The sequence below is a fragment of the Aphelocoma coerulescens genome, chromosome 3, assembly GCF_041296385.1.
Source record: "Aphelocoma coerulescens isolate FSJ_1873_10779 chromosome 3, UR_Acoe_1.0, whole genome shotgun sequence".
Lineage (NCBI taxonomy): Eukaryota > Metazoa > Chordata > Aves > Passeriformes > Corvidae > Aphelocoma > Aphelocoma coerulescens.
This window is the reverse complement of record NC_091016.1, coordinates 125,583,563-125,606,570: the sequence shown is the minus strand read 5'-3', so window position 1 is coordinate 125,606,570 and position 23,008 is coordinate 125,583,563. Positions and strand designations below refer to the sequence as shown.

The 23,008-nt window shown below is 52.4% G+C and overlaps 1 protein-coding gene across 12 annotated transcripts in view; it reads right to left on the bottom strand.

Moving 5' to 3' along the window:
• DTNB (dystrobrevin beta) overlaps positions 1-23,008 on the bottom strand; it is a 130,540-nt gene that overhangs the window by 105,417 nt on the left and 2,115 nt on the right. For 10 of the 12 annotated variants that reach the window (XM_069011925.1, XM_069011927.1, XM_069011928.1 and 7 more), the window contains exons 3-8: positions 13,867-13,934; positions 12,564-12,644; positions 10,002-10,215; positions 6,479-6,564; positions 2,050-2,204; positions 963-1,068 (exon numbers count right to left, since the gene is read on the bottom strand). In XM_069011925.1, coding sequence (XP_068868026.1) covers positions 963-1,068; positions 2,050-2,204; positions 6,479-6,564; positions 10,002-10,215; positions 12,564-12,644; positions 13,867-13,933 — 709 coding nt within the window. In that variant the 5' untranslated portion in view covers position 13,934. Of the gene's footprint in view, positions 1-962; positions 1,069-2,049; positions 2,205-6,478; positions 6,565-10,001; positions 10,216-12,563; positions 12,645-13,723; positions 13,817-13,866; positions 13,935-22,175; positions 22,515-23,008 lie in introns of those variants that run through there. The other 2 variants (XM_069011926.1, XM_069011933.1) reach the window with 2 other exon arrangements.

Here is a 23,008-nt window from a genome sequence, read left to right as displayed (position 1 = left end):
TTTGGTTTTGTGGGTTTTGTTTGTTCGAGTTTTTGTTTGAGGGGGGTTTTTTTGTGGGTTTTTTGTTTGTTTGTTTTCATTTTTCTGCAAGAGCCAAAGTTTTGGATGGGAAACACCCCAGTGAAGGTGAGCAGCCAAGCTGGTCCCCTCCTGCTCCTGGCTGCTGCCAGGGAATGCCGGGATCAAATTTACAAAATCCCCTTATCCCTAGAGTTCTCCTGACATTTTAACCAGATCAACCTCCTCACCTTCTGGGCATGAGTTCCTGTAAGATCTGACACCAGGAAATTTCCCCCATAAAAATTAATTTTAAAATCCCAGGATCCCTGAGGCTGGAAAAGCCCTCCCAGACCATCGAGTCCAACTTCTGTCCAATCCCCACCTTGTCCCCAGCCCAGAGCTCTGAGTGCCACCTCCAGCCCTTCCTGGGACACCTCCAGGGATGGGCTCTCCAAACCTCCCTGGGCAGCCCCTGCCAAGGCCTGAGCACCCTTTCCATGCAGAAATTCCTGCTGATGACCACCCTGAGCCTGCCCTGGCCCAGCCTGAGGCCGTTCCCTCTCCTCCTGTCCCTGTTCCCTGCCAGCAGAGCCCGACCCCCCCGGCTGCCCCCTCCTGTCAGGGACTTGTGCAGAGCCACAAGGTCCCCCCGGAGCCTCCTTTGCTCCAGGCTGAGCCCCTTTCCCAGCTCCCTCAGCCGCTCCTCAGACCCAGGAACATTCAGGGAATGTAATTTTTCTTCCACTAAACTGAAAGTCCGAACCCCATCGGTTTTCACTGCTGCTTTCACACACAGCCAGTCTCCACCCCAGAGTCCCAGGACACTCTGACCCCAGCCAGGTCTGGAATGCTCTGGGCAGGGCTGAGGAAGGCACGAGGCGCTGGTTCCACGAGCAAGGACAGAGCATTCCCCGCGTGAGCAGGGCCCTGCTCTGTTCCCACCAGGAAAACATTCCAATTACCATTTTCAACATGGGCGAGCCTGTGCATGAGGGGCAGCCACACAAGGCACTGGGGAGGGGGGTCAGCCATCAGCGTGTCCAGGAACATGTTCAGCATGACCTTCTTCTGCAGGGACAACACAGAGAGAACGGGATTGCAGAGAACAGCACCCACTTCCTGCAGCAGGGGATGCTGCAGCCTCCAAACCTCCCTGAGACACAACTTGTGCCTACCAGGAACAGCTCCTGTACTGTCCTCGTCACGGAGGAGTCACAGAATGGTTTGGGTGGGAAGGGACCTCAGAGCCCATCCAGTCCCACCCCTGCCATGGGCAGGGACACCTCCCACTGTCCCAGGCTGCTCCCAGCCCCAATGTCCAGCCTGGCCTTGGGCACTGCCAGGGATCCAGGGGCAGCCCCAGCTGCTCTGGGCACCCTGTGCCAGGGCCTGCCCACCCTCCCAGAGAACAATTCCTTCCCAATATCAAATGGAAATTTGGAGCCTCATGATTCTGGAATCAAAGGCTGTTTCCTGCTGTGTCATATTCCAAATATGCTAATTGCTAATTAACTTATATTTAGTCACTATAAATTTTACATCAAATACTGCAGAAATGCTTCTTCTGGAGCATCATCATGCCCAGAGTCTAAACATTTAATTTTAGGCCTAAGATCAATCAAGTTCATGTTTACAGTTGACTTAAGGATTATTTATATTATTTACATTACCTCAAATGAGAAACAAATCATTGGAACAATTAAAATACAACTGCAATGGATTTAAAAATAAACTTGTATACACAAGGTATTTATTTTGAACAGATCCAGGAAGTGACTTGTTGAAACTAATTGTGTTAACACAGTGAAAAAGCTTTGAAAAATCAAGGGAAAAGAATAAAAATGGCATGTTTTATGTTTTGGAAAATAAATGGCTCATTCCTGCTGTTCTGATGGGGAACAGGGGTGGCCCTTCAAGGAGGGGAAGCAATAAAATGACAGGAAATGCTTTAATTGCTGATTTTGGAGTGTTTCCAACTGCTTGGGCTGTGCAGGGGACCTCAGTGACCCCCAGCCCCGGGGATGGCACTCCCAAGCCCCACATGCTGACCTGCTGGGGGAAGCAGGTGCGCACCGAGTGCTCCGTGTAGCCGAAGGAAGGGCCCTCGAACACGGCCGTGGGCAGCTTCAGGACTTCCCTCAGGAACTGATCGAACTTGCTGAAAATCATCAGCCCGTTGGAATCTGAGATCTGAGAGAAAATATCTGTAAGAAAATACAATAAAACCCCCCAGTAAATACGGGTTCACTGTGGGAAAATGCCCGAGGTGTCCCTTTGTGCTTTATTCTGATCAACTCTGGTTTCTGATCGCTGCTGGCAAGATAGGCTTTATCAGAGCAAGTGCCCCCACGTGCCATCAGTGTCCCTGTTTCCTCCATCCCATCCCCCCCAGGCTAGAGGAAAGCTCCTGCCAGTGCACAAACTGGGACAGCGAGGGAGCAGAAGCAGGAAAATTCCATGGGAACACACCTTGAACCTGGAGCTACAGAAACACCTCAGAGCAGGCTCCAAGAATGAAAAGCAGAGGTAACAGTGACAGAGCCAGAGCTGGCAGAGCCTCAGGGAAATGTGGTGCACACCGAGGGCATGGGGGATGGCAGGAGCACAACCTCCCAGGATCGCTGAGGCTGGAAAAGCCCTCCCAGCCCAGCAAGGCCCAGCTGTGCCCAATCCCCACCTTGTCCCCAGCCCAGAGCACTGAGTGCCACCTCCAGCCCTTCCTGGGACACCTCCAGGGATGGGCACTCCAAAGCTCCCTGGGCAGCCCCTGCCAAGGCCTGACCACCCTTTCCATGCAGAAATTCCTGCTGATGTCCACCCTGAGCCTGCCCTGGCCCAGCCTGAGGCCGTTCCCTCTCCTCCTGTCCCTGTTCCCTGGGAGCAGAGCCCGACCCCCCCGGCTGCCCCCTCCTGTCAGGGACTTGTGCAGAGCCACAAGGGCCCCCCTGAGCCTCCTTTGCTCCAGGCTGAGCCCCTTTCCCAGCTCCCTCAGCCGCTCCTGCTGCTCCAGCCCCCTCCCAGCTTTGCCAGGAGCCATTGGAAGCTGAGGGCACTGACCCCATCCCCAGGTACAGCACAGGTGGGCAAGTGGGAAGGTGAATCAGATCCCATTTTAGATTTGAGAGATTGGGCAGGAATTGTTCCCTGGGAGGGTGGACAGGCCCTGGCACAGGGTGCCCAGAGCAGCTGGGGCTGCCCCTGGATCCCTGGCAGTGCCCAAGGCCAGGCTGGACATTGGGGCTGGGAGCAGCCTGGGACAGTGGGAGGTGTCCCTGCCCATGGCAGGGGTGGCACTGGGTGGGATTTAAGGTCCCTCCAACCCAATCCATTCTGGGATTCTGAGAACGTTTGTGATGAGAGGAGTTACAGTTTGTAAGCAGCTCTGGGGGGACAAATGTGCTCCTGAAAGCAAAAGGGGCTGAGCAGATGCTCCCTGGTGTTTGCAAGGACAGAAGGAGAGGAGAGCGGGGCTGCAGCTGCTCCACTCCCTGTCCTTGCTCCTCTCTCTAGATGGACAAAGCCTCCCGAGCCTCAGGAGTCCCTGGTCCCCTCCCCACAGAGCTCAGCTCCCCCTGCCCCAGCCAAGGCAAATCCCAGCAGCAGGGATGCAGAGAGCACGACAAGAGAATGATGTCCCAGGAAACAGAAGTGCCCTGGGATCCAAAATCTCCTGGGAAAACAGATCTCTCAAACAGCCAGCCAGGCCTCTGAGGCACTCCCAGAGCCAGGGCACTCTCTAAAGGAAGATTTCAGCAATGTTAACAAGACCTAGAATTTCCCAAGATGTGACAGATCTCCTCAGGAGCACTGAACCCTCTCTGCTGTTATTTTGGGCATCAGCAGTAATTAAACATCAAAAAGCTCATGCTGGCTTTTTTTTCATGCTGGAAAATAACCTTCATTTCAGTGATCAAAACCAGCTTCAGAAAAAACAACATTTTCAGAAAGGTACATTCCCAGTAACTGGAGAAATGATCCCAATCTCCTGAAAGAACGAGCTCAGGAAGAAGCCTACAACACCTAAGTCAAGAGGGATAAAGCTACCTGGAATTTGTCTCACTGACTGAACAGAGCACCTTGAACTGCAGGTCTCTTGAACAATGTTATAAAATAGAATTTATTAGGGGAAATGGGGGGAAAAAGAAAAAAAATGGGGAAAAAAGTTGTATTTCTGTATTTTAGAAAAATAAGCCAGCCAGAAAAATTAGATTTAACCTGGAAACTGAATGTGGAAAAAAAGTCTGGATGAAAATGCTCACAAAATGAACAACAGGAACAACTAAAATTAGAGAGCCAAACTTCCAGAATCCAAATCCATTCTGGAGCAGAATCTCTCCAGAAGTGGCCCCTGCACAAGAGCTGAAGGCCTGCAATGAACCTGGCAAGGTGGGGTGGGTAGGACACAGCACAATTGTATCTAAAATGGACTGAAATCCCCTGGGTGTGCTCAGGACGTTCACCTGAGCTGAGCAGGCAGCTCAGTCCAGTGACCCTAAAGAGAGAGAAATTAAAGGTATGGAAATCAACTGAAAATGAGAGGGAACAGACCAGGCTGTGCCAGGGGTAAACTAAAAACCCCTCCAAACCCCACCAACGTCTGCCTTGCCGCTGAAAAAGTCAGTTTATTGTCAAAGGGGGAAACTTCCACATGGGGGATGAGCAGTGAAAACGGAAATGATAAAACCAGGATGTGATTGTATCCTTTCAAAGGGCAATGGTGACAGGATGAGAGGAACAGCCTCAGGCTGGGCCAGGGCAGGGTCAGCTCGGACATCAGCAGGAATTTCTGCATGGAAAGGGTGGTCAGGCATCGGAGGTTTGGAGTCCCCCTCCCTGGAGGTGGCACTCAGTGCTCTGGGCTGGGGACAAGGTGGGGATTGGGCACAACTTGGACTGGATGGGCCAGGAGGGCTTTTCCAGCCTCAGGGATCCCGGGATGCCCTGATCCTGCCTTGCACAGCACCCCAAGGAGCTGCTCTGTGAGGAGAGCACGTCCCAGGAAAGCAGCCACTGCAGAGCCAGGGAAGGGTCCCACTGAGGCTCTCCCAGTCCGTGCGTGCCATCGGACACAGGGACACTCCTGGGCCATTGTCCTGTCCCCAGCAAGGGCAGAGACCGAGCTGGCATCATTGACATGGCTGATCATGGGATGAGGAAACGCTAAAAATACAACCCCCAGGGCTTCCAGAGAGCCTCGTGCCCCAGCCTGCTCAGGGAAGGGCAGCTGGGATGGGATCCCTCTGGACAAGGAGATTTTGGGGGTAAAGGGGGTCAGTAATCAGGGAGACAAGGGGGAAAGAAAGGGGAAAACCAAAGCAGCACAGTCAAAATGCTCAGAAGAAATCAAGAGTCAGGGAACAGCTGAGGCAGGGAGATCAGAAGCCCGTTCCTCCCAAGAGCAGATGGCTCGGGCAGGCACATTCCCGGCGTGTTCCTCCTCCCTGAGATCCCCGGGCACTCGGCAGCCTTTGATGGCTCTGCCTGCAGTGGAAGTGGCTCCAGGAGCAGCCGAGGGCTGGGGGTGTTTGATACCCCACACATCCTCTGGGAAGGTCAAGGCAGAATTGGTCTCTGCTTCTCCATCTGTCACTGCTCACTGCAGTTGCTGCCCTTGGGTCCCTGTCCTGGAAGGGGAAGGAGCAGCTGGAAGGGAAGGAGCAGCTGTTTGCTAGTCCCCACCTCGCTCAGGATTTTACACAACACTCTTTCACCACCAGTTTTCTCTCCAGGCTGAGGAATCCTGCTCCATGTCCTTGTCCAGCAGGATTTGGGGTTTGGATCGTGGGTCAGTTCCACCAGCCCAGAGCTGCTGGGAACCTGCTCAGAGGGGAAAGGAACTGTGCCCAGGAGTCAGCAGGGCTCAGGGGAAGGGACAGGGCTTGGGGCAGCCTGGGACAGTGGGAGGTGTCCCTGCCCATGGCAGGGGTGGCACTGGATGGGCTTTAAGGTCCTTTCCAACCCAAACCATTCCAGGATTTGACCTCAGAAGCTGGAATTAGAGTGAGAAGGTGCAGAGAGCCTCAGGGGAAGCAGAAGATTCACAGGAGCCTCCAACACCCTCAAAGGAGGGAAATGGTGACAACTGTGACATTCCTCTTGGAAAATCAGCCCTCAAGTTTTCCATTTAAAGAAGTGCCCAAGAGCTTCAAACTAAAAAAGTGGGCTTGGGATCACCAGGAGCTGGAACATGGAACAAAACATGTGGAGTCCCCATCCCTGGAGGTGTCCCAGGAAGGCCTGGAGGTGGCACTCAGTGCTCTGGGCTGGGGACAAGGTGGGCATCAGGCACAGGTTGGACTGGATGGGCTGGGAGGGCTTTTCCAGCCTCAGGGACTCTGGAATTCTGGGATTCCCAGCACAGCTCCAGGTCAGTGTAAACCAGAAAAAAAAAAAAAAAAAAAAAAGCCTCCAGAACTCAACACAACAAACACAGGGAAGGAAACATTCCATAAATGCTCGGATTCCTGGGAGTACTCACATCTGAGCTTGTCCAGGATCTTCCCCCCGCACATGGTGGCCAGCATGGCTTTCACTGAGAACACCGTCAGCTTCCCGTGGCCCTCGCTGCGGGGAAAAGCACACGTGAGCAATTCCCACAGGGAATGGCAAGCACAAACACCCCAAATGCCTGGGGAGGGAAGCAGAAATGATGGGAATGACCATAACCATAAACACCTTCATGAACTACTGTCACTGTGAGTAACTGGAGCTAAATGTGCTGGACAGGGAATTTGTACTGGCACGGAAATACAACAATGGAGAAAGCACAGGGTGAGTGTGGGGAGATCTGGAAAAGCAGTATTCTCCTGAAGGGAGTCTCCGAGAGAGCTGGACAGGGACTTTGGACAAGGGTCTGGAGGGACAGGACCCAGAATGGTTTGGGTGGGAAGGGACCTCAGAGCCCATCCAGTGCCCCCCCTGCCATGGGCAGGGACACCTCCCACTGTCCCAGGCTGCTCCCAGCCCCAATGTCCAGCCTGGCCTTGGGCACTGCCAGGGATCCAGGGGCAGCCCCAGCTGCTCTGGGCACCCTGTGCCAGGGCCTGCCCACCCTCCCAGGGAACAATTCCTGCCCAATCTCCCATCCAGCCCTGCCCTCTGGCACTGGGAAGCCATTCCCTGTGTCCTGTCCCTCCAGCCCTTGTCCCCAGTCCCTCTCCAGCTCTCCTGGAGCCCCTTTAGGCCCTGCAAGGGGCTCTGAGCTCTCCCTGGATCCTTCTCTTCTCCAGGTGAGCACCCCCAGCTCTCCCAGCCTGGCTGCAGAGCAGAGGGGCTCCAGCCCTGGAGCAGCTCCTGGGCCTCCTCTGGGCTCTCTCCAGCAGCTCCAAGTCCTTGTGCTGCTGGCCCCAGGGCTGGGGCAGCTCTGCAGGTGGGGTCCCACCTGAGCACAGGGGAAGAGGGGCAGAATCCCCCCTTCCCTGCTGGGAGACCAGCCCAGGGCAAACCTCCCTTGGGAATTCCACCCTCCCTAAGTCACAGTCTCAGCCCCCTCCCCTTTTACTCTTTAATAGAGATTCATTTGATATCACAGGAAGGTTCAGCTTTGAATCAGTTCCCAGAAGAACCAGTGCCCAAAGCCATCAGTGTCTCCTCCCAGGACACAACCTGTTCTTGGAAAGGTCTCTCTGGTGCCCCCAGGCACTGGCCCTGCCCCCCACTGATGCTGTTTTTGTAAATCACCCCAAACTCCTCCCTGCAGCATGCCAGAGGAGCAGTTTCTGAGGAACTTGCCCAACCCTTTGTGCCAGTGCCATTCCATCTGAATTCCTATCAGAGGGAAAAAAGGCAGAACCTTCCATATGATCTTGAATCTCCTGTAATAACAGCCAGGACTGAAAGCAGGACTGGGGATTGGTTTAAATCAGGCCTCCTGAGGCTCCTTCCTCATCCTCAACATCCTCCCAGCCTGGGTTCTGCAGCAGCTCCCACAGCAGGGGTGTCCACGTGGATCTGCCACTGATCCCGACCCCAACTCCAGCCAGCTCCTCACCCAGCCCAGGCAGAGCTCCAGGGCAACTCCCCCTCCTCTGCTGGCCCTCCCCGAGCCCCCTGCAGCACTCCAGCTGTGCCAGACCCTGAATTCCTCCTCAGTCAGGTGAATTCCCAGGACAGGCATTGCCCAGAGCAGCTGGGGCTGCCCCTGGATCCCTGGCAGTGCCCAAGGCCAGGCTGGACACTGGGGCTGGGAGCAGCCTGGGACAGTGGGAGGTGTCCCTGCCCATGGCAGGGGTGGCACTGGACAATTGTTACAGTCCCTTCCCACCCAAACCATTCCAGGATTCTGGGACTGTACCTGTCTCGTGGAATGTTAAAGGCTCTGACGGTGCCAGTAGCACCCTCTGTGAGAACTCTGTGGCTCTGGGCATCCCAGCAGCCCAGGGATGCAATTCCAGCAGCACAGAGCCAGGCCAGGGATGCAATTCCAGCACGGATGTGCATTTTTAACAAATCCCTGCCTGCCGTGCTGCCGAGCTCCTGGAGAGGGAGCCTCAGCCCTGCCTCAGCCCTGCCTCTGCTCCGGCTCTCCCACACCCCAGCTCCTCCCTCAGTGCCGGTGCCAGCAGGAGGCACAGAGAAGCTGCTGGACTGTGCTGGGATCCAGGTGCTGCTGGGGGTCCAGACAGGGCAGAGCTTGCAGGGCTGGGGGGAAAGTGGGGGACAAAAATCTACCTCTAAATAAAGCCTCCATTTTCTGAGGCAGCTCCCCCAGACGTGACCATTCCTGGGTTTAAATCCTGCATTTTTCAGTGTGAGCTGTCTGAGAATACCCTCAGCCAAGCCTTACAGCTTGTCTCAACTAACACCAAACCAGGACTGAACGGGCAGGAAACTCCCCTGGCACAGAACCTGCTCTGAGCTTTGTGCTGGTTTTATTTGTCCTCCAGCCTGGACTTTCTGAGGGACACACCCAGCTCCTGTTTGGTGGCAATAAGACGGTGCCACACTGGGAGAGGATCAAAGTCTGGACACCACAAACAGAACATCTGGCACACTCCGTGCTGGGGACTGCCCTGGGTAAATCCCCTCCGTGGGGCAGAAGCAGAAGTCAGATCCCACTGAAAAAACACTGATTTGGAGACAGGCAAGGCCAAAAGTAAGAAAAGCCAAGCACAGCAGACCCTGCAGAAAGAGGCTGTGAGAGAAACTCCTAAAAGTGGACACGAGGAGATGCTTGGACAGATCCCTGAGCAAAAAACACAGCTGCTTCCAGCCAGGAAATGAGAATCAGCTCTATGGGGTCACAGCATGTTAGAGGGGGCTGCAAACCAACCATCCAGACATGGCTGAGTTCAAAAAGGGTCTTTTTGAGCAAGATTCAACAAAACACATTCACCTTTCAACCACTGCTAAGCCCCCAGGAGGTCCCAGCACAGTTTCACCCCAGGCCCAGCTCGGAACAGGGCTCACACTGATGCCTCAGGCTTTAACTTTTGTATTTTTCAAACCCTGCACTGCCTAGTGTGTAACTCTGAAGTTCCTTGTGGCCTGTCAGCTGCTGCTCTCTCATGCTGGTTAGACATAACAAACCTCTCTAGGTTTCCACCTCAAGGACACCAGGCCCAAAATGTGTGAACTAAAAGCCTCTGAAGGGGGGCAAACTTGGGGGAATTACACCATGAACAGAGGTTATAACTGGAGAATTAACCCTGATTGATATGCAAATGGACCAAACTTATAAAAGTGTGAAGAACTCGTGACCCAGGGCCCATCTTGGGTGTAGCCTCTGGCTCCCCGGGGGTACCTTTGAAGGCTCTTCAAGTAAATACCTGCCTTTATTCCCTTACTGTTGTCTAGTCTCTGTTTGTAGGTGGCCACCTCAGGCATCAACAGCAGCTCCCATCAGACAGCAGGTTTGGTAGCCAGCACTGCTGCAGGCCCACGGGGGGGCTGTGTGGTGTGTGTGCCCCCAGCTCCAGCACCCCCAGCAGCACTCGGAGCCCCGGCCACACCCCTCCCACCCAGACAGTGGCCAGGGCAAGGACACAGGAGGCAGTACTAGCCTGTCATACGCTGCTATCATGAAGTTGAGGAGGAGGCTGATGGACTGCTCTACACTGATCTGGTGAGTAGAAGGAAGGCGTTTGTTCAGCTGGTAGTAGATGGATGAAATGATTGTTTCCAGGCGGGACACGTTGATCTCCGTGTTATGATCCAAAGTGTTAAGGCCGTTGTCTCGGAAGGCTTCAATCATATTCCAGATATCAACGAGGTGAACTGGAAACAAAGGGAAAAAGAATGAACTTGTGTTCTGCAAGGCATGCAAGCCCACTGTGATGGCACTGCCTGTGAGCAGTGCTGCCTCTCCTTTGGCAGCACAGTGGCTGTGCACAAGGTGAGAGACTGAGTTCATTCTCACAGCTGGTAAAGGGACAGAGCAGTGCCCAGATCCCCCAGGTGGCTTTTAGTCCACCCTTCAACACCTGGGTGTCAGAAACAGTTCCTGCAGGAGCAGAGCCCTCCCCCTGAGCACACAGTGCTTTAGCAGAGTGAGGCACTGAAAGCCATCAGCCAGAATTCCTCCCTGGGAGGGTGGGCAGGCCCTGGCACAGGGTGCCCAGAGCAGCTGGGGCTGCCCCTGGACCCCTGGCAGTGCCCAAGGCCAGGCTGGACATTGGGGCTGGGAGCAGCCTGGGACAGTGGGAGGTGTCCCTGCCATGGCAGGGGTGGCACTGGGTGGGCTCTGAGGTCCCTTCCCACCCAACCCCTCTGGGATCTGATGATACTCCAAATCCACTACCAGCTGTTTACAGTAACTCTGAACACCCTCATGCTGACTTGCAGGGTATCGAAGGAGGAACTTGATGTTCAAGTTAAACTCTGAGTGTTTCCAGTCGATCCAGTTCCCAAACCCAGAGCATAATGTTTTATAAACACAGGTCTAGGGCTCCAAAGCGTTTCTCTACATTTCCCTGCTGTCTCTAAGGAGTGTTAACAACATGGAGAAAAGCTTTCCCAAACCACAGTAAGTGATCTGCAGAACCACATCAAACACTATTTCAAAATGTTTCCAAGCTTTAAGGTTTCCAGGGGAGTGGAGAAGACATCTGAGGATCAGCAGCCACCAAACTGAGCACGATCCAGCAGCCAGAGGAGGGACACTGTGAACTCCACTCCTGGATCTCCCCACAGAAGGGTCTGCAGTCACTGTGACCTTGTGCCTTTCCTACATTGAACTTGTTTTGTATTTCTCACATGAAACCCCCACAAGGACCAAAGCCAGGCTGTCCCCACGCCCCTGGAGCAGCCTGTGGCCTGAGAGAGCCCAGAGCTGCCCAGCCCCATCCCCAGTCCCGGGATGGCAAAAGCTGCCCAGGGCTCATGTGGGGCATCAGTGAACCAGGCCCCGTGCAGAGCTCTGTAACCAGAGCTCCTTTCTGCTCTCTGCTGCTAACACAGAGTTTTAATCCTGAACCTGGAACTACAGCCAGGACCTAATGCTGCTCCCAGGACTGAGCCATCCACCAGCACAGGGACCCGGGGTATGGCCACCACAGCCCAGTGACACAGCAGGGACATGTGTCCTCCTGGGACCCTTCTGCTGGCCAGCCCTTCTGCTGGCCTCCTCCTCCTCCTCCTCAGCCCTTCTGCTGGTCTCCTCCTCCTCCTCCTCAGCCCTTCTGCTGGCCTCCTCCTCCTCCTCCTCAGCCCTTCTGCTGGCCTCCTCCTCCTCCTCAGCCCTTCTGCTGGCCTCCTCCTCCTCCTCCTCAGCCCTTCTGCTGGCCTCCTCCTCCTCCTCCTCAGCCCTTCTGCTGGCTTCCTCCTCCTCCTCCTCAGCCCTTCTGCTGGCCTCCTCCTCCTCCTCAGCCCTTCTGCTGGCCTCCTCCTCATCCTCCTCAGCCCTTCTGCTGGCCTCCTCCTCATCCTCCTCAGCCCTTCTGCTGGCCTCCTCCTCCTCCTCCTCAGCCCGTCTGCTGGCCTCCCCCTCAGCCCTTCTGCTGGCCTCCCCCTCAGCCCACCCAGCAGTTCCTGTGCCCTGGGATCAGGGATCTCCTCCCACACTTTATCTTGCTGGGCTCGTTGCTGTGTCCAGCTCAGCACAGGCAGAGCACAAAGTGCTCCTGCTCACCTGGGATTCAGCTCTGCCTTGGGAGCTGTCCAAGGTCAGAGCCCACGGCAGGGAAGGAGAGAACTTCAGTGCCCCACGAGGTTTGAACTGACAGAGCTCTCCATGGTCACCAATGCCACACGTGTCCCCACACAGACAGCTCCAGGCAGGGACTGTCCCTGTGCTCACTGTGGGTGCTCTGGGGTTCCCTGTGGGTGCTCTGGGGTTCCCCTCCCACAGCTTGAGACCATCTGCATCCAGCACTGAGGGCAATGAAACACCACAGCTGCCCTTGGACTTCACATTAAAACGTGACAGTATTACGGAGTCTCTGGCAAGGATCGCTGCCTCTTTCTAATTACGTATTTAATTATATATTAAACCTCTGTGTAAGTGACAGCTGGCAGTGGCTGACCAATGCTCCCTCTCACTGCACCCCAGAGGGGCTGGGTGCAGTGTGCAGTGCCTGCAGCAGCCATGCAGAGCAGGGTGTGAGGATGGAGCTGGGCACACTCACGGTTGCATCTCTTCTGCACAAAGCGCAGCTTGCAGGCGGTTCTGTACGTGGAGAGCCGGATCACGTCGAAGTTCTGGGCTCCTGCAACAAACCAAAGGTTTGGGGGTTTGCCTCCCTCTGCAACACCCAGTTCATCTGATGTTCTTGAGAGGAGGACTTGGAGAAAGGCACAAGGATCTCCTCACACACATCCCCACACTTGGGGGGATTCTGCCCCTGTGCTCAGGTGAGACCCCACCTGCAGAGCTGCCCCAGCCCTGGGGCCAGCAGCACAAGGATGTGGAGCTGCTGGAGAGTGCCCAGAGGAGGCACAAGGGGATCAGAGGGATGGAGCAGCTCTGCTGGGAGGAAAGGCTGAGAGAATCAGGATTGCTCAGCCTGGAGAAGGCTCTGGGGAGATCTAATTGCAGCCTTCCAGTGCCTGGAGGAGCTGACAGGAAAGATGGAGAGAGACTGGGGACAAGGCATGGAGGGACAGGACACAGGGAATGGCTTCCCACTGCCAGAGGGCAGGGCTGGATGGGATATTGGGCAGGAATTGTTCCCTAAGAGGGTGGGCAGGCCCTGGCACAGGGTGCCCAGAGCAGCTGGGGCTGCCCTGGATCCCTGGCAGTGCCCAAGGCCAGGCTGGACATTGGGGCTGGGAGCAGCCTGGGACAGTGGGAGGTGTCCCTGCCCATGGCAGGGGTAGCACTGGGTGGGCTCTGAGGTCCTTTCCCACCCAAACCACTCCATGATTCCATAATAATGCTACTCTGGAAACAAACCAGTATAAATATGTAGTTCTAAGTCCGAGCTCCCTCAGTCTATAACTGGAATTAAGGACATGCTGGCCTAGTCCAGGAATTCCCTTCAGCTCTGAGTCCTTGCAGGACAGCAGGATGAGGTGATGCCATGCAAACACAAATTCTTAACACTTCTTTTCCAGAGGACAACACTGCACACATCAACCCCCACAGCATTCCTCAAGTCACACCAGCACTGCAGGGCCATTTTTTATCTTTTTTACGGCCAAAGGTGCTCTGTCTGTTGTCATTATTTGTTTTAATAGTTGTCCACAAACTGTAGGCACTGTCACAGATGAGAGATGTGAACATCCCTAAGAAGGGAGCTTCCCAAAACCTAGAGATGAATGACCTTCCCAGGCAGTTGTGACTCACCTCGGGCATTCTCCTCCTGAGCAGCCCCCAGGAGCACCCCGGATGCTTTTCCCTGCAGGGGTTGTGGGACAGGATGGGAATGATCTGGTGCAGCTGTCACAGTGGAGAAGAAATGACATTATGCCTTCAGATTTCCTACTTACTCATTTCCATGAACAGCTGCCTCTTCTCTGCCATGGTCCTCCTCCTCTTCCCACTCTCCTCAATCATTCTGGAGACAAAAATGGCAAACGCTGTTTGTGTTAGAATTCCTGTTACAAGAGCAACTTGCCGTGAACAACAGGATTCTACCCCTCACTGGAAACAGTCTGACTCTGCTTGGTGACAGGGAAGTCACAGACAGACCCCTCTTGTCACTGTCCCATTCCACAGCACACACACCTCAGGCTGGTTCACACCTTCCAAGATGGGGCACAGCACAGAAAACATTAATTCTGAACACTTCAATTGCTTTACATTGAAAAGCTCAGAGCTGCATTAATAGATGTAGAAAAACATGCCATGAAGAATTCCTTTGTGTTCCAAGGGATTTTGTTTGCAAAAGCCAGGCCTCTCCAGGAGCAGCCGAGATGTCACCTGTTAGAGCCTTTGGGGTTCAGCAGGAACAAGCTCATCCCATTCCTCTCCCTGGCTGGCAGAGGTCAACAGCCCCTCTTCCCCACAGGATCACAGAATCCTTTACGTTGGAAAAGACCTCCCAGGATTTGTGGGGATGCTGGGTTTGGGATGTGGGGGAAATGTTGCCTTTAAACAAAACCTGCTAAAATTCATTTAACTTTGAACCCCAGCTCCTGAGGTCATATGGGAATTGTCAGGGAAGTAAAGAACATAGAACTAATTAAGTTGGAAATAAAAACAGTTTGGTGACAGAGGCCTCCCTTTCCTAGGAAAACAGATTAGAGGAGTGACAGCACCAGGGAGGAGTTTGTACCCCAAGGTAAGGGGGCAGAGGGACAATTCAGCAGCTCTCAGGACTTATTTCACTATATAGTCCTAAAAGATGCCAAATTTCAGCCCACTGCAGCAAAAAAAAGCAAGTTGATTCAGCATCAGTGTAAAATTTAATTTACAATTCAATTAATTACTACATTATTCTTTGGTTACCAAATTCACCAACTTATGGTTTAAAACCCATTAAATATAGGTTTTATGTGTCTAAACCCCAAAAAAATGACAAAAATCCCAAACAATTCTTCTACAGTTCCATCCAAATCTACGGGAGGCAGCTGGCTCAGCCTCCTCAGCCCAGGCTGCAGCAGCCTCAAATGCCAGCAGGAACACCAAGTCGTGCCTTGGCACTGGCACACGTCCCTGAGGAGCAGTCCCTCGGCAGGACTCCCGATTCCCTGCTGCAACCCCCACAGCCTGGAACCCCCCAAAGCCTCTTCCCTTCCCAAAAGGAAAACAAGCACGTGGGCTCTGACCTGAAAATACATTGTATTTCCTTGGTTCTTCCTATATAGAAAACCACTGACTCAGAACCAATGCACTGCTGTGCCTTTATTACATTTTTTTTCAGGAAAAAGCCTCAATGGCATTTTTTATGATGTGTAAAAGTTGGGGGTTTTGGGCACATGAGCTTCCAATCCCATCTCATTTCCCACAAAGCGCCCAACAGTGCCATGGCTTCCACCTCCTTTCCTAGGGATTCCTCGTTCATGGAATCCCAGAATGGTTTGGGTGGGAAGGGACCTCAGAGCCCACCCAGTGCCACCCCTGCCATGGGCAGGGACACCTCCCACTGTCCCAGGCTGCTCCCAGCCCCAATGTCCAGCCTGGCCTTGGGCACTGCCAGGGATCCAGGGGCAGCCCCAGCTGCTCTGGGCAGCCTGGCACAGAGAGGTACCTGCACGTGCCAGGCTGGGAGTTCCAGAGGTCATTCCCAGTGCCTGGACACAGCACCCAATGCTGCCATACAGAATTCCTGGATAAATAGGTCAGAGTGACCAAGACGACACAATCACCACTTCAGAGGAGTTAAGTGGCACCCTCTGTGCCCTCTACAAGGAAAAGGTGACTCAGATCTTTCAACTTGCCTTGAAATGAGACCTGGATGAGGGATCTGCTCTCTCCATGATCCCAGGATCCCTGAGGCTGGAAAAGCCCTCCCAGCCCATCCAGTCCAACCTGTGCCCCATCCCCACCTTGTCCCCAGCCCAGAGCACTGAGTGCCACCTCCAGCCCTTCCTGGGACACCTCCAGGGATGGGCACTCCAAACCTCCCTGGGCAGCCCCTGCCAAGGCCTGACCACCCTTTCCATGCAGAAATTCCTGCTGCTGTCCACCCTGAGCCTGCCCTGGCCCAGCCTGAGGCCGTTCCCTCTCCTCCTGTCCCTGTTCCCTGGGAGCAGAGCCCAACTCCCACATCACTGCCAGATATTTGGAAAGTGGTGGAAATTAGGATCTATCAGAGTAATTGACAAACCTGTTTTTAATCCCTGAACCATGAGATACAGAGGGATCCCTCGGCGATGAGGCTGGGAAGAAGGAAGATGGGAAGTCTTTCTCAAGCTCAAAACAGGAATGAACCAAACCCACAAGAACTGCAACTATGTTTGGGATGCAAATTACAGTGCTCAGCTCCCAAAACAGGGAAGGGAAGCAGCAGCTTGGCCTGAGCTGGTTTGGTTTGTTGGGTTGGGCTCTTTGAAGGGGGTGGGAAGGCTGGGTTTGGGTTTTGGTTGGGGATTTTTTGGGTGGGTTTTGTTTGTTTGCTCGCTGTGCCTTGTTTTTTAAAAAGTTGTAGCACAACCTGTGAGCAAAGGAAACACAACATGGGCTGGAATGATGTGGCAGCCAAGAATTCCTGAGGTGGCTGCTCACATTCCATGGGCACATATAGGGAAAACCACTCAAATATAGAATCCCAGGATTGTTTGGGTTGGAGGGACCTCAAAGCCCACCCAGTGCCACCCCTGCCATAGGCAGGGACACCTCCCACTGTCCCAGGCTGCTCCCAGCCCCAGTGTCCAGCCTGGCCTTGGGCACTGCCAGGGATAGGAAGTCCAGTTATTTGGAAATCCTTATTGAAAAGCAATGTTCAACTAAAATCAGGAAACTATGCAGTACCTTAGAAAACTGCAGCTGAGTATGTTTGATGGAAACTTCCAAAATGGTATCATTTCCCCTCATCCTTTCACCTTCTCCCCCTTTTAAAGGTACAACACTTGCATGGCCTCAGGAGCACCCTCTGACAGAGTCAACAGAAAAGCTGATTTATAAATTCCACACCAATTAACACAGAAAATTCTACACTCAGCCACCATCTAAAATACCTTTAATAAACTCACACATTCTTCTTATTTCTCTTGACACCTTTTTTCTCTCCCTGTTTCTCTCCCACTCCGGTGTGCCAGGGCTCTCCCTGTCAGAGCTCTGTCCCACCCACCCCCAGCTCAGGCAGCTGTGATTTGCACCCCTGGGACCCACTGAGGGCCCTCCAGGCCGTGCCCTCCAGGCCGTGCCCTCCAGGCCGTGCCCTGCCTCGCTCCCTGCAGGTGCTCCCGGCTTTAGGCCAATACTACAGGACCTTGCTTAGCAGGTTTCGCTCTTCTTGGAGCTCATCAGCTGTAGGTAACGGCCTAAGGACAGCTCCTCCTCCCCTCCTGCAGGGGAGGGATCCAGCGCAGCCCCTCCCCTCCTGCAGCAGCTACAGCCCCGCTCCCAAGGCACGGCGCTGTGCTCAGGAAATCCCTTCATTCGCCAGACGTTTGTTTGGTTGGTTTAATTTTGGTTTATTCTGTATTTCCACCTTTAAGAAACACTCCAAAGGAGGGTCTGACCTTTAGGGTTTGATAATCATTCCCAGACATTGCTTTGCACTGAGCCTCAGCAGCCAAAGGCAGGAACAGAGAAAGAAAAGTTCATTTTCCAATTATTAAATCTGACTTGGTTCAGATTCTCAGTGATGCATGTCCTTAGCAGAAATAATATTTGATGTCACTGATTAAACTGCAGTTGCTGCATGAGGATAAAACTATGTCCATACCTATTTATGGTCAATAACTTGTAATGAAAATAAACCAGAAAACCCATTTGGGGCACGGTCTGATCTGAGCTGTGTTCAGCACAGGGAAGGAGGTTCAGTGACTCTCTGCCATTTTTCTGATTAGAAGGAACAGCTGTTCCTGGTGCTTCAGGGAAAAGCTTTCCTCCCTCGTCACTTCATTCACTCTTAGAAATGTAACTTTGATATATAACATAACTGGCATGAAGATGCTGAATAAAAACTGAGGGCATACCTGTGCTGGCAGAAACGTTACTGGTGTCCATCTGCTTTGGGCTTCTGAACTCACCTGGCTTCCACTGACATTTGATTGAAATAATTTAAAATAATTTCTGAACTGTCATAAACGTTTTGTCAAAGTACAGAATGAAATTTACCTATGATATAAAGGTGCTTATATTTGTTCATCTCTGATTTCAATAAAAATATGAAGTATTTTTCCTTTTCTTTCCTAATTTGAACAAGGACCCCACAGTGACTGATTTAATTCCCTCCTCTCCCTCTGTCTATCCAAAATATCTGATGCTCTTACTCATTTCTTTGTTCTCCATCCTCTCCTGGTTCATATTCCGAATCCCTTTCCTCAGCAGTCAAACATAATTCATCAAAAATACTCCTCTGTGCCCCTGTGCCTTTTCCTGGGAAGAGGAGTGATCTAGAAGTGATTTCAGGGGGACACATCTAACCCCTGGAAGAGAAAAGATAAACCCTTCATACTTATTCAAGTAGGCTGGCAACATCTATTAAAGACAATTTTAACCACTTCTGACAATTCTTCTAATTTAAATTTAACATTTTAAAATCTGTTCCCATCATTTATAGGATAAGTAACTGAAGCAAAAGTAACCGTGCACAAAAGTGTGAAAAATACTCTAAAATGTTACTTCTGCACCTCCAGCATGTACAGGAGCATCTCTGGGAACCAACATGCACCTCCCAGCTGCAGCTTCCCCAGAACCCAAAGGTTTGGATCTCTCACTGATGTTTTCACGTGTCCTGGACTCAGATGATTGTGCAAGATCTTTACAAACCAAAACTGACTCCAGCCTAGGATGGCGTAAGGAAAAACCCACTTGGCTAAGAGCCAGGAAATGGACTGTAACTTCCCAGTGATTACAACTCTGCAGTGAAATTCTAAACAAGTCAATGGTTCCTTATTTTCCTCCATAAATCCAGTGGATCCAAAGCTGCTCTGGAAGAGTCTGCAAAAACCTGCCCATATAATGCAGGAAACTTCACTGAAAATAAACAGGCAATCCAGTAGTTATGGGGGAAAAAAGGTATTGAAACATAAAGCTTTCCCTCCTGCATGCTTTGCCATTTCTGCTGGAACTGTAAGGTTTTTCCAAGGCACAAGAAGCCATCTGGTTTGTTCATGCAGGACACGGCATGTGGCAGCACAGCCCCAGAGAGGCCTCAGTGCCTCCAGTTACTGGAGTGGAAAATCACTGCATGGACAGGGACACTCCTGGCTGGGATAAACCCAGGCCCAGGGAGAGCTGGGATGCAGCACATCCAGCTGGGAATGGGCACCAGTGGGCTCAGGGCTGGGTCAGTCCTGCTCAGCACCTTCACGGATGATCTGGGCACGGGGATCGAGGGCAGCACCCTCGGCCAGCTCATGGACAGCCCCACTGGGGTGGGATGTGGATCTGCTGGAGGCAGGAAGCCCTGCAGAGGGATCAGGACAGGCTGGATCCATGGGCTGGGCCAGTGGGGTGAGGCTCAACAAGGCCAAGTGCTGGGTCCTGCACCGGGGTCACACCAACCCCCTGGAATGTTCCAGGCTGGGACAGAGGGGCTGGAAAGCTGCCAGGCAGGAAAGGCCCTGGGGGTGCTGTGCCATCGGCTGGACACGAGCCCAGGGGTGCCCAGAGGGGCAGGAGGCCACCGGCCCCAGGGCTGTGCCAGCTCTGGGGTGGCAGCAGGGCCAGGGCAGTGCCCGTCCCCTGTGCTGGCACTGCTGGGGCACCTCCAGTGCTGGGGGCAGCTCTGGGCCCCTCCTGACAGGAGAGACCCTGAGGGGCTGGAGCGTGTCCAGGGAAGGGAACGGAGCTGGGAAGGGGCTGGAGCAGCAGGAGCGGCTGAGGGAGCTGGGAAAGGGGCTCAGCCTGGAGCAAAGGAGGCTCAGGGGGACCTTGTGGCTCTGCACAACTCCCTGATGGGACATAAGGAGGAATTTCCCCATGGAAAGGGTGCTCAGGCCTTGGCAGGGGCTGCCCAGGGAGGTTTGCAGTCCCCACCCCTGGAGGTGTCCAAAGAATTCCTGGACCTGGCACTCAGTGCTCTGGGCTGGGGACAAGGTGGGCACAGCTTGGACTTAGAGGACTTTTACAACTGAAATGATTCTGTGATTCCATGGAAACACCCTGGCCTAAGCCCCAGGGTGAGCCCAACAACCCCACCTGCCCAGAAACTGATAAAGACTGTACTGGATTCAAGTTAAACAAAGATGGAACAAGTAATATTTAATCAGAGGTTTCTTTGAAAGCTTTCCAAAATTTTTAAGACTGCTTTGAAAACAAGCTCCAGGTTCCCTCCAGACAAAACAGAACAAATTCAAATCCAGGAGAGGTCCAAACCATCTGAGTTTCTGTCACTTCACATCTGTGAGTGCCAGCTGAGTGCCCAGAACAGAGAGAAGCCCCAGCCCTGAGGAACTTACAGGTCAGGCTAAGAATGATGAGGACAGCAGTGGCACTGGTGGTTCCAGCCCAGTTCCCAAGGTGTTGTTTTAAGTTCACAGCTCCCTATATCCATTTTCAGTCCCCAGGGAATCATCCAGCCTGGGCCCAGGAGCTGTGCAGGCTCTGAAGGACAGCACTGAGTGTCTCAGCACACATTCTGGCACGGTCAGGTCTGTTCTCCAGCAAACACAGCCAGGGTGCAGATCAGGCAGCAAACTCACTGCCCACAACACTCAAATGCTCCTCTGGAGTAACCAGAGAGCCAAACTCTCATTTTCCTTTATTGCCCCAAAGCCTGAGGAGGAGAAATGGGTTTTTACAACCTGCCTGTTGATCTGGAGGCTGAAATTAATGTCTGTATAAGGGATTTACCACAAGCCTGTAAACAAGAGCAAATCCAGTGGCTGACATTGTTTCCTTAAAATGAAGCAGTGCTCCTGTTGGATAAGATCAATGAAATATTACAGGAGGATTTTCAAGCAGTAAGAAGTTGGAAATAGCCTAATGAAGAGCTTACCCCTCCCTGTCAGGAAGGGAAGACTCATTTTTGTACCAGCGGAGGGGATTTCTGAGCACTCTGTGCTTCACAGTGAAGCTGGCAAAGCCTTCCCTCTCCATCTGACCCCGCAGGTCCCAGCACTGCTTCCAGAGCACAGGAGAGGACTCTGGAACTGCCTCAGCAACTGGAATATTCATTACTAGGAACTGTTCTGAGCTGTGTTCTTGCCCTTTTCCCCATTAGCCCAGGCTGGGGGATGGAGCACGAGCAGGTGCCACACACCTGGCAGCACTGAGAGGAGCCAAGGCAGCCCCAGCAGAGCTCCCGGCTCACACGGAGCTCCCCTGCACACCTGGGGAGGAGGGAAATTCCAGTCAGGGCACAGAGAAACACCTGGAAACATCAACTGCTTTCCCCATCACAACGGAATTCAGGATGAAACAGGATGAAACAGCTTGCCGAGTCTTAATTCATTAACTTCAGCTCCTACATTAACTTACAATGTGAAATCTTCCTCACCAGCTTCACAAGGCTGAACTAAAATAATTCTAGGTTTGTGAAGTGTTAGATATTATTGAAAGGGTACAGGAGTACAGAACCAGGAACTGCCATTAATCGGCATTTAAAAGTCTCTCTGCCACTGCCCCAGGCAGTGGGAACTGAACACCCACACAGGCCTGATAACTTCAGTTCTGTCTGAGCTGCCAGACACACACAGCACCTTCTTCAAAAGCCTGGCTGCACCCAAGCTACTCTGCAGTGCCTCCCTCCTGCCTCGGGATTGCCTTGGGTGGCATCATTCTATTAAAAAATAAACAAAGAACACCTCACAGTAAGCCCAGGAACTCACTGAGGGAACACTCAGTGCCCTCATCCAGGAGATCCCTGCTGAGGCGATTCCTCATCACCTGTGATTCCACACTCCAAAGGTCCCACCAGCTGTGGTCACAAATAAAGTGTTTTCTTTCTATAAGAACAAAATAAGCCAGAAGTAAAAGTTTAACTGATGACACTTGCCATTGCCTTCGGTAAAACTAAGAAATTTTATCCCTTTCTAAAAAATAAATAAAAAAAACCCAAAAAACCTAAGTTAGGGCCTCAGCTCCGTCCCTGTTTGCTTTATGCCAGGACAGCCCTTTGCTCCCCCACCTCTTAAATCACAGAATCATTGAGGCTCTTGGTCACCCAAGACCACCAAGTCCAACCTTTGATCTAATTAAAGTTAAAAGTTGCACTGACAGAGACTGAAAAATACCTCACCTTGCAGTCAGTCAGTACCTCCTCAAGAGTTACTATGATTTTAAGTGTTCTGTAAGTACAACACATCCTTTAGACATACAGCTCTTTTACAATTTAGTGATGAATTGGCACCTGCTGTCATAATTCCATCTGTTTCCACGGAAAACACCTGGCCAAATATAATGTGCTATCTGCTGTGGAATTTTAAGGTCTCTGTTTCTTCCAGATCTAGGATGCCTAAAAGTCTTCATTACATAAGTTTTTAAATAAATCTGTATTACTTAAGCACAGCTGAGAAGTTAAAATACTTCAGTCCTTAAAGCCCACAGGACTGGGAAAGGCCCATTAAACTATTTAAATTTAGGCACAGTTTATCAGTAGAAATCTGTTTAAACACTAAACCAGAGACAACAAAATCATGGTTTCGTCTCCCTTGCACCAAGGGGAAAGCAATTAACTTAATAAAAATACTATGAATTCAAATCCTTATCACCTGAATCACCTTATCTGAATCCCTCTTTAGGCTCTCTAACGCTCCCCCAGAGCAGCCCACGCAGGCAGGCAGGCTGAGCATGGAGCTCACGGTGGTTCATGCACCAACCCAGCCCCAAGGCCTTGCTTTAAACTTCCCAACTGGTTCCTTCCCTCTTCAAAAACTCTCACAGCTTCCACAACATGGAACTGATAACATCCACTCTTGGCTTAAAGGATTGCACAGCCGATAACATCCACCCAGGGCTGCAGAGGACTGGAAGTCCTCACTCCCACGTCACCTGTGCTGCGTGGGATGTAATTGAACTGGTGGAAAAGTGATGCTTTTCTGTTGCTGCAAAAGCCCTTTTCCTTGCATTATG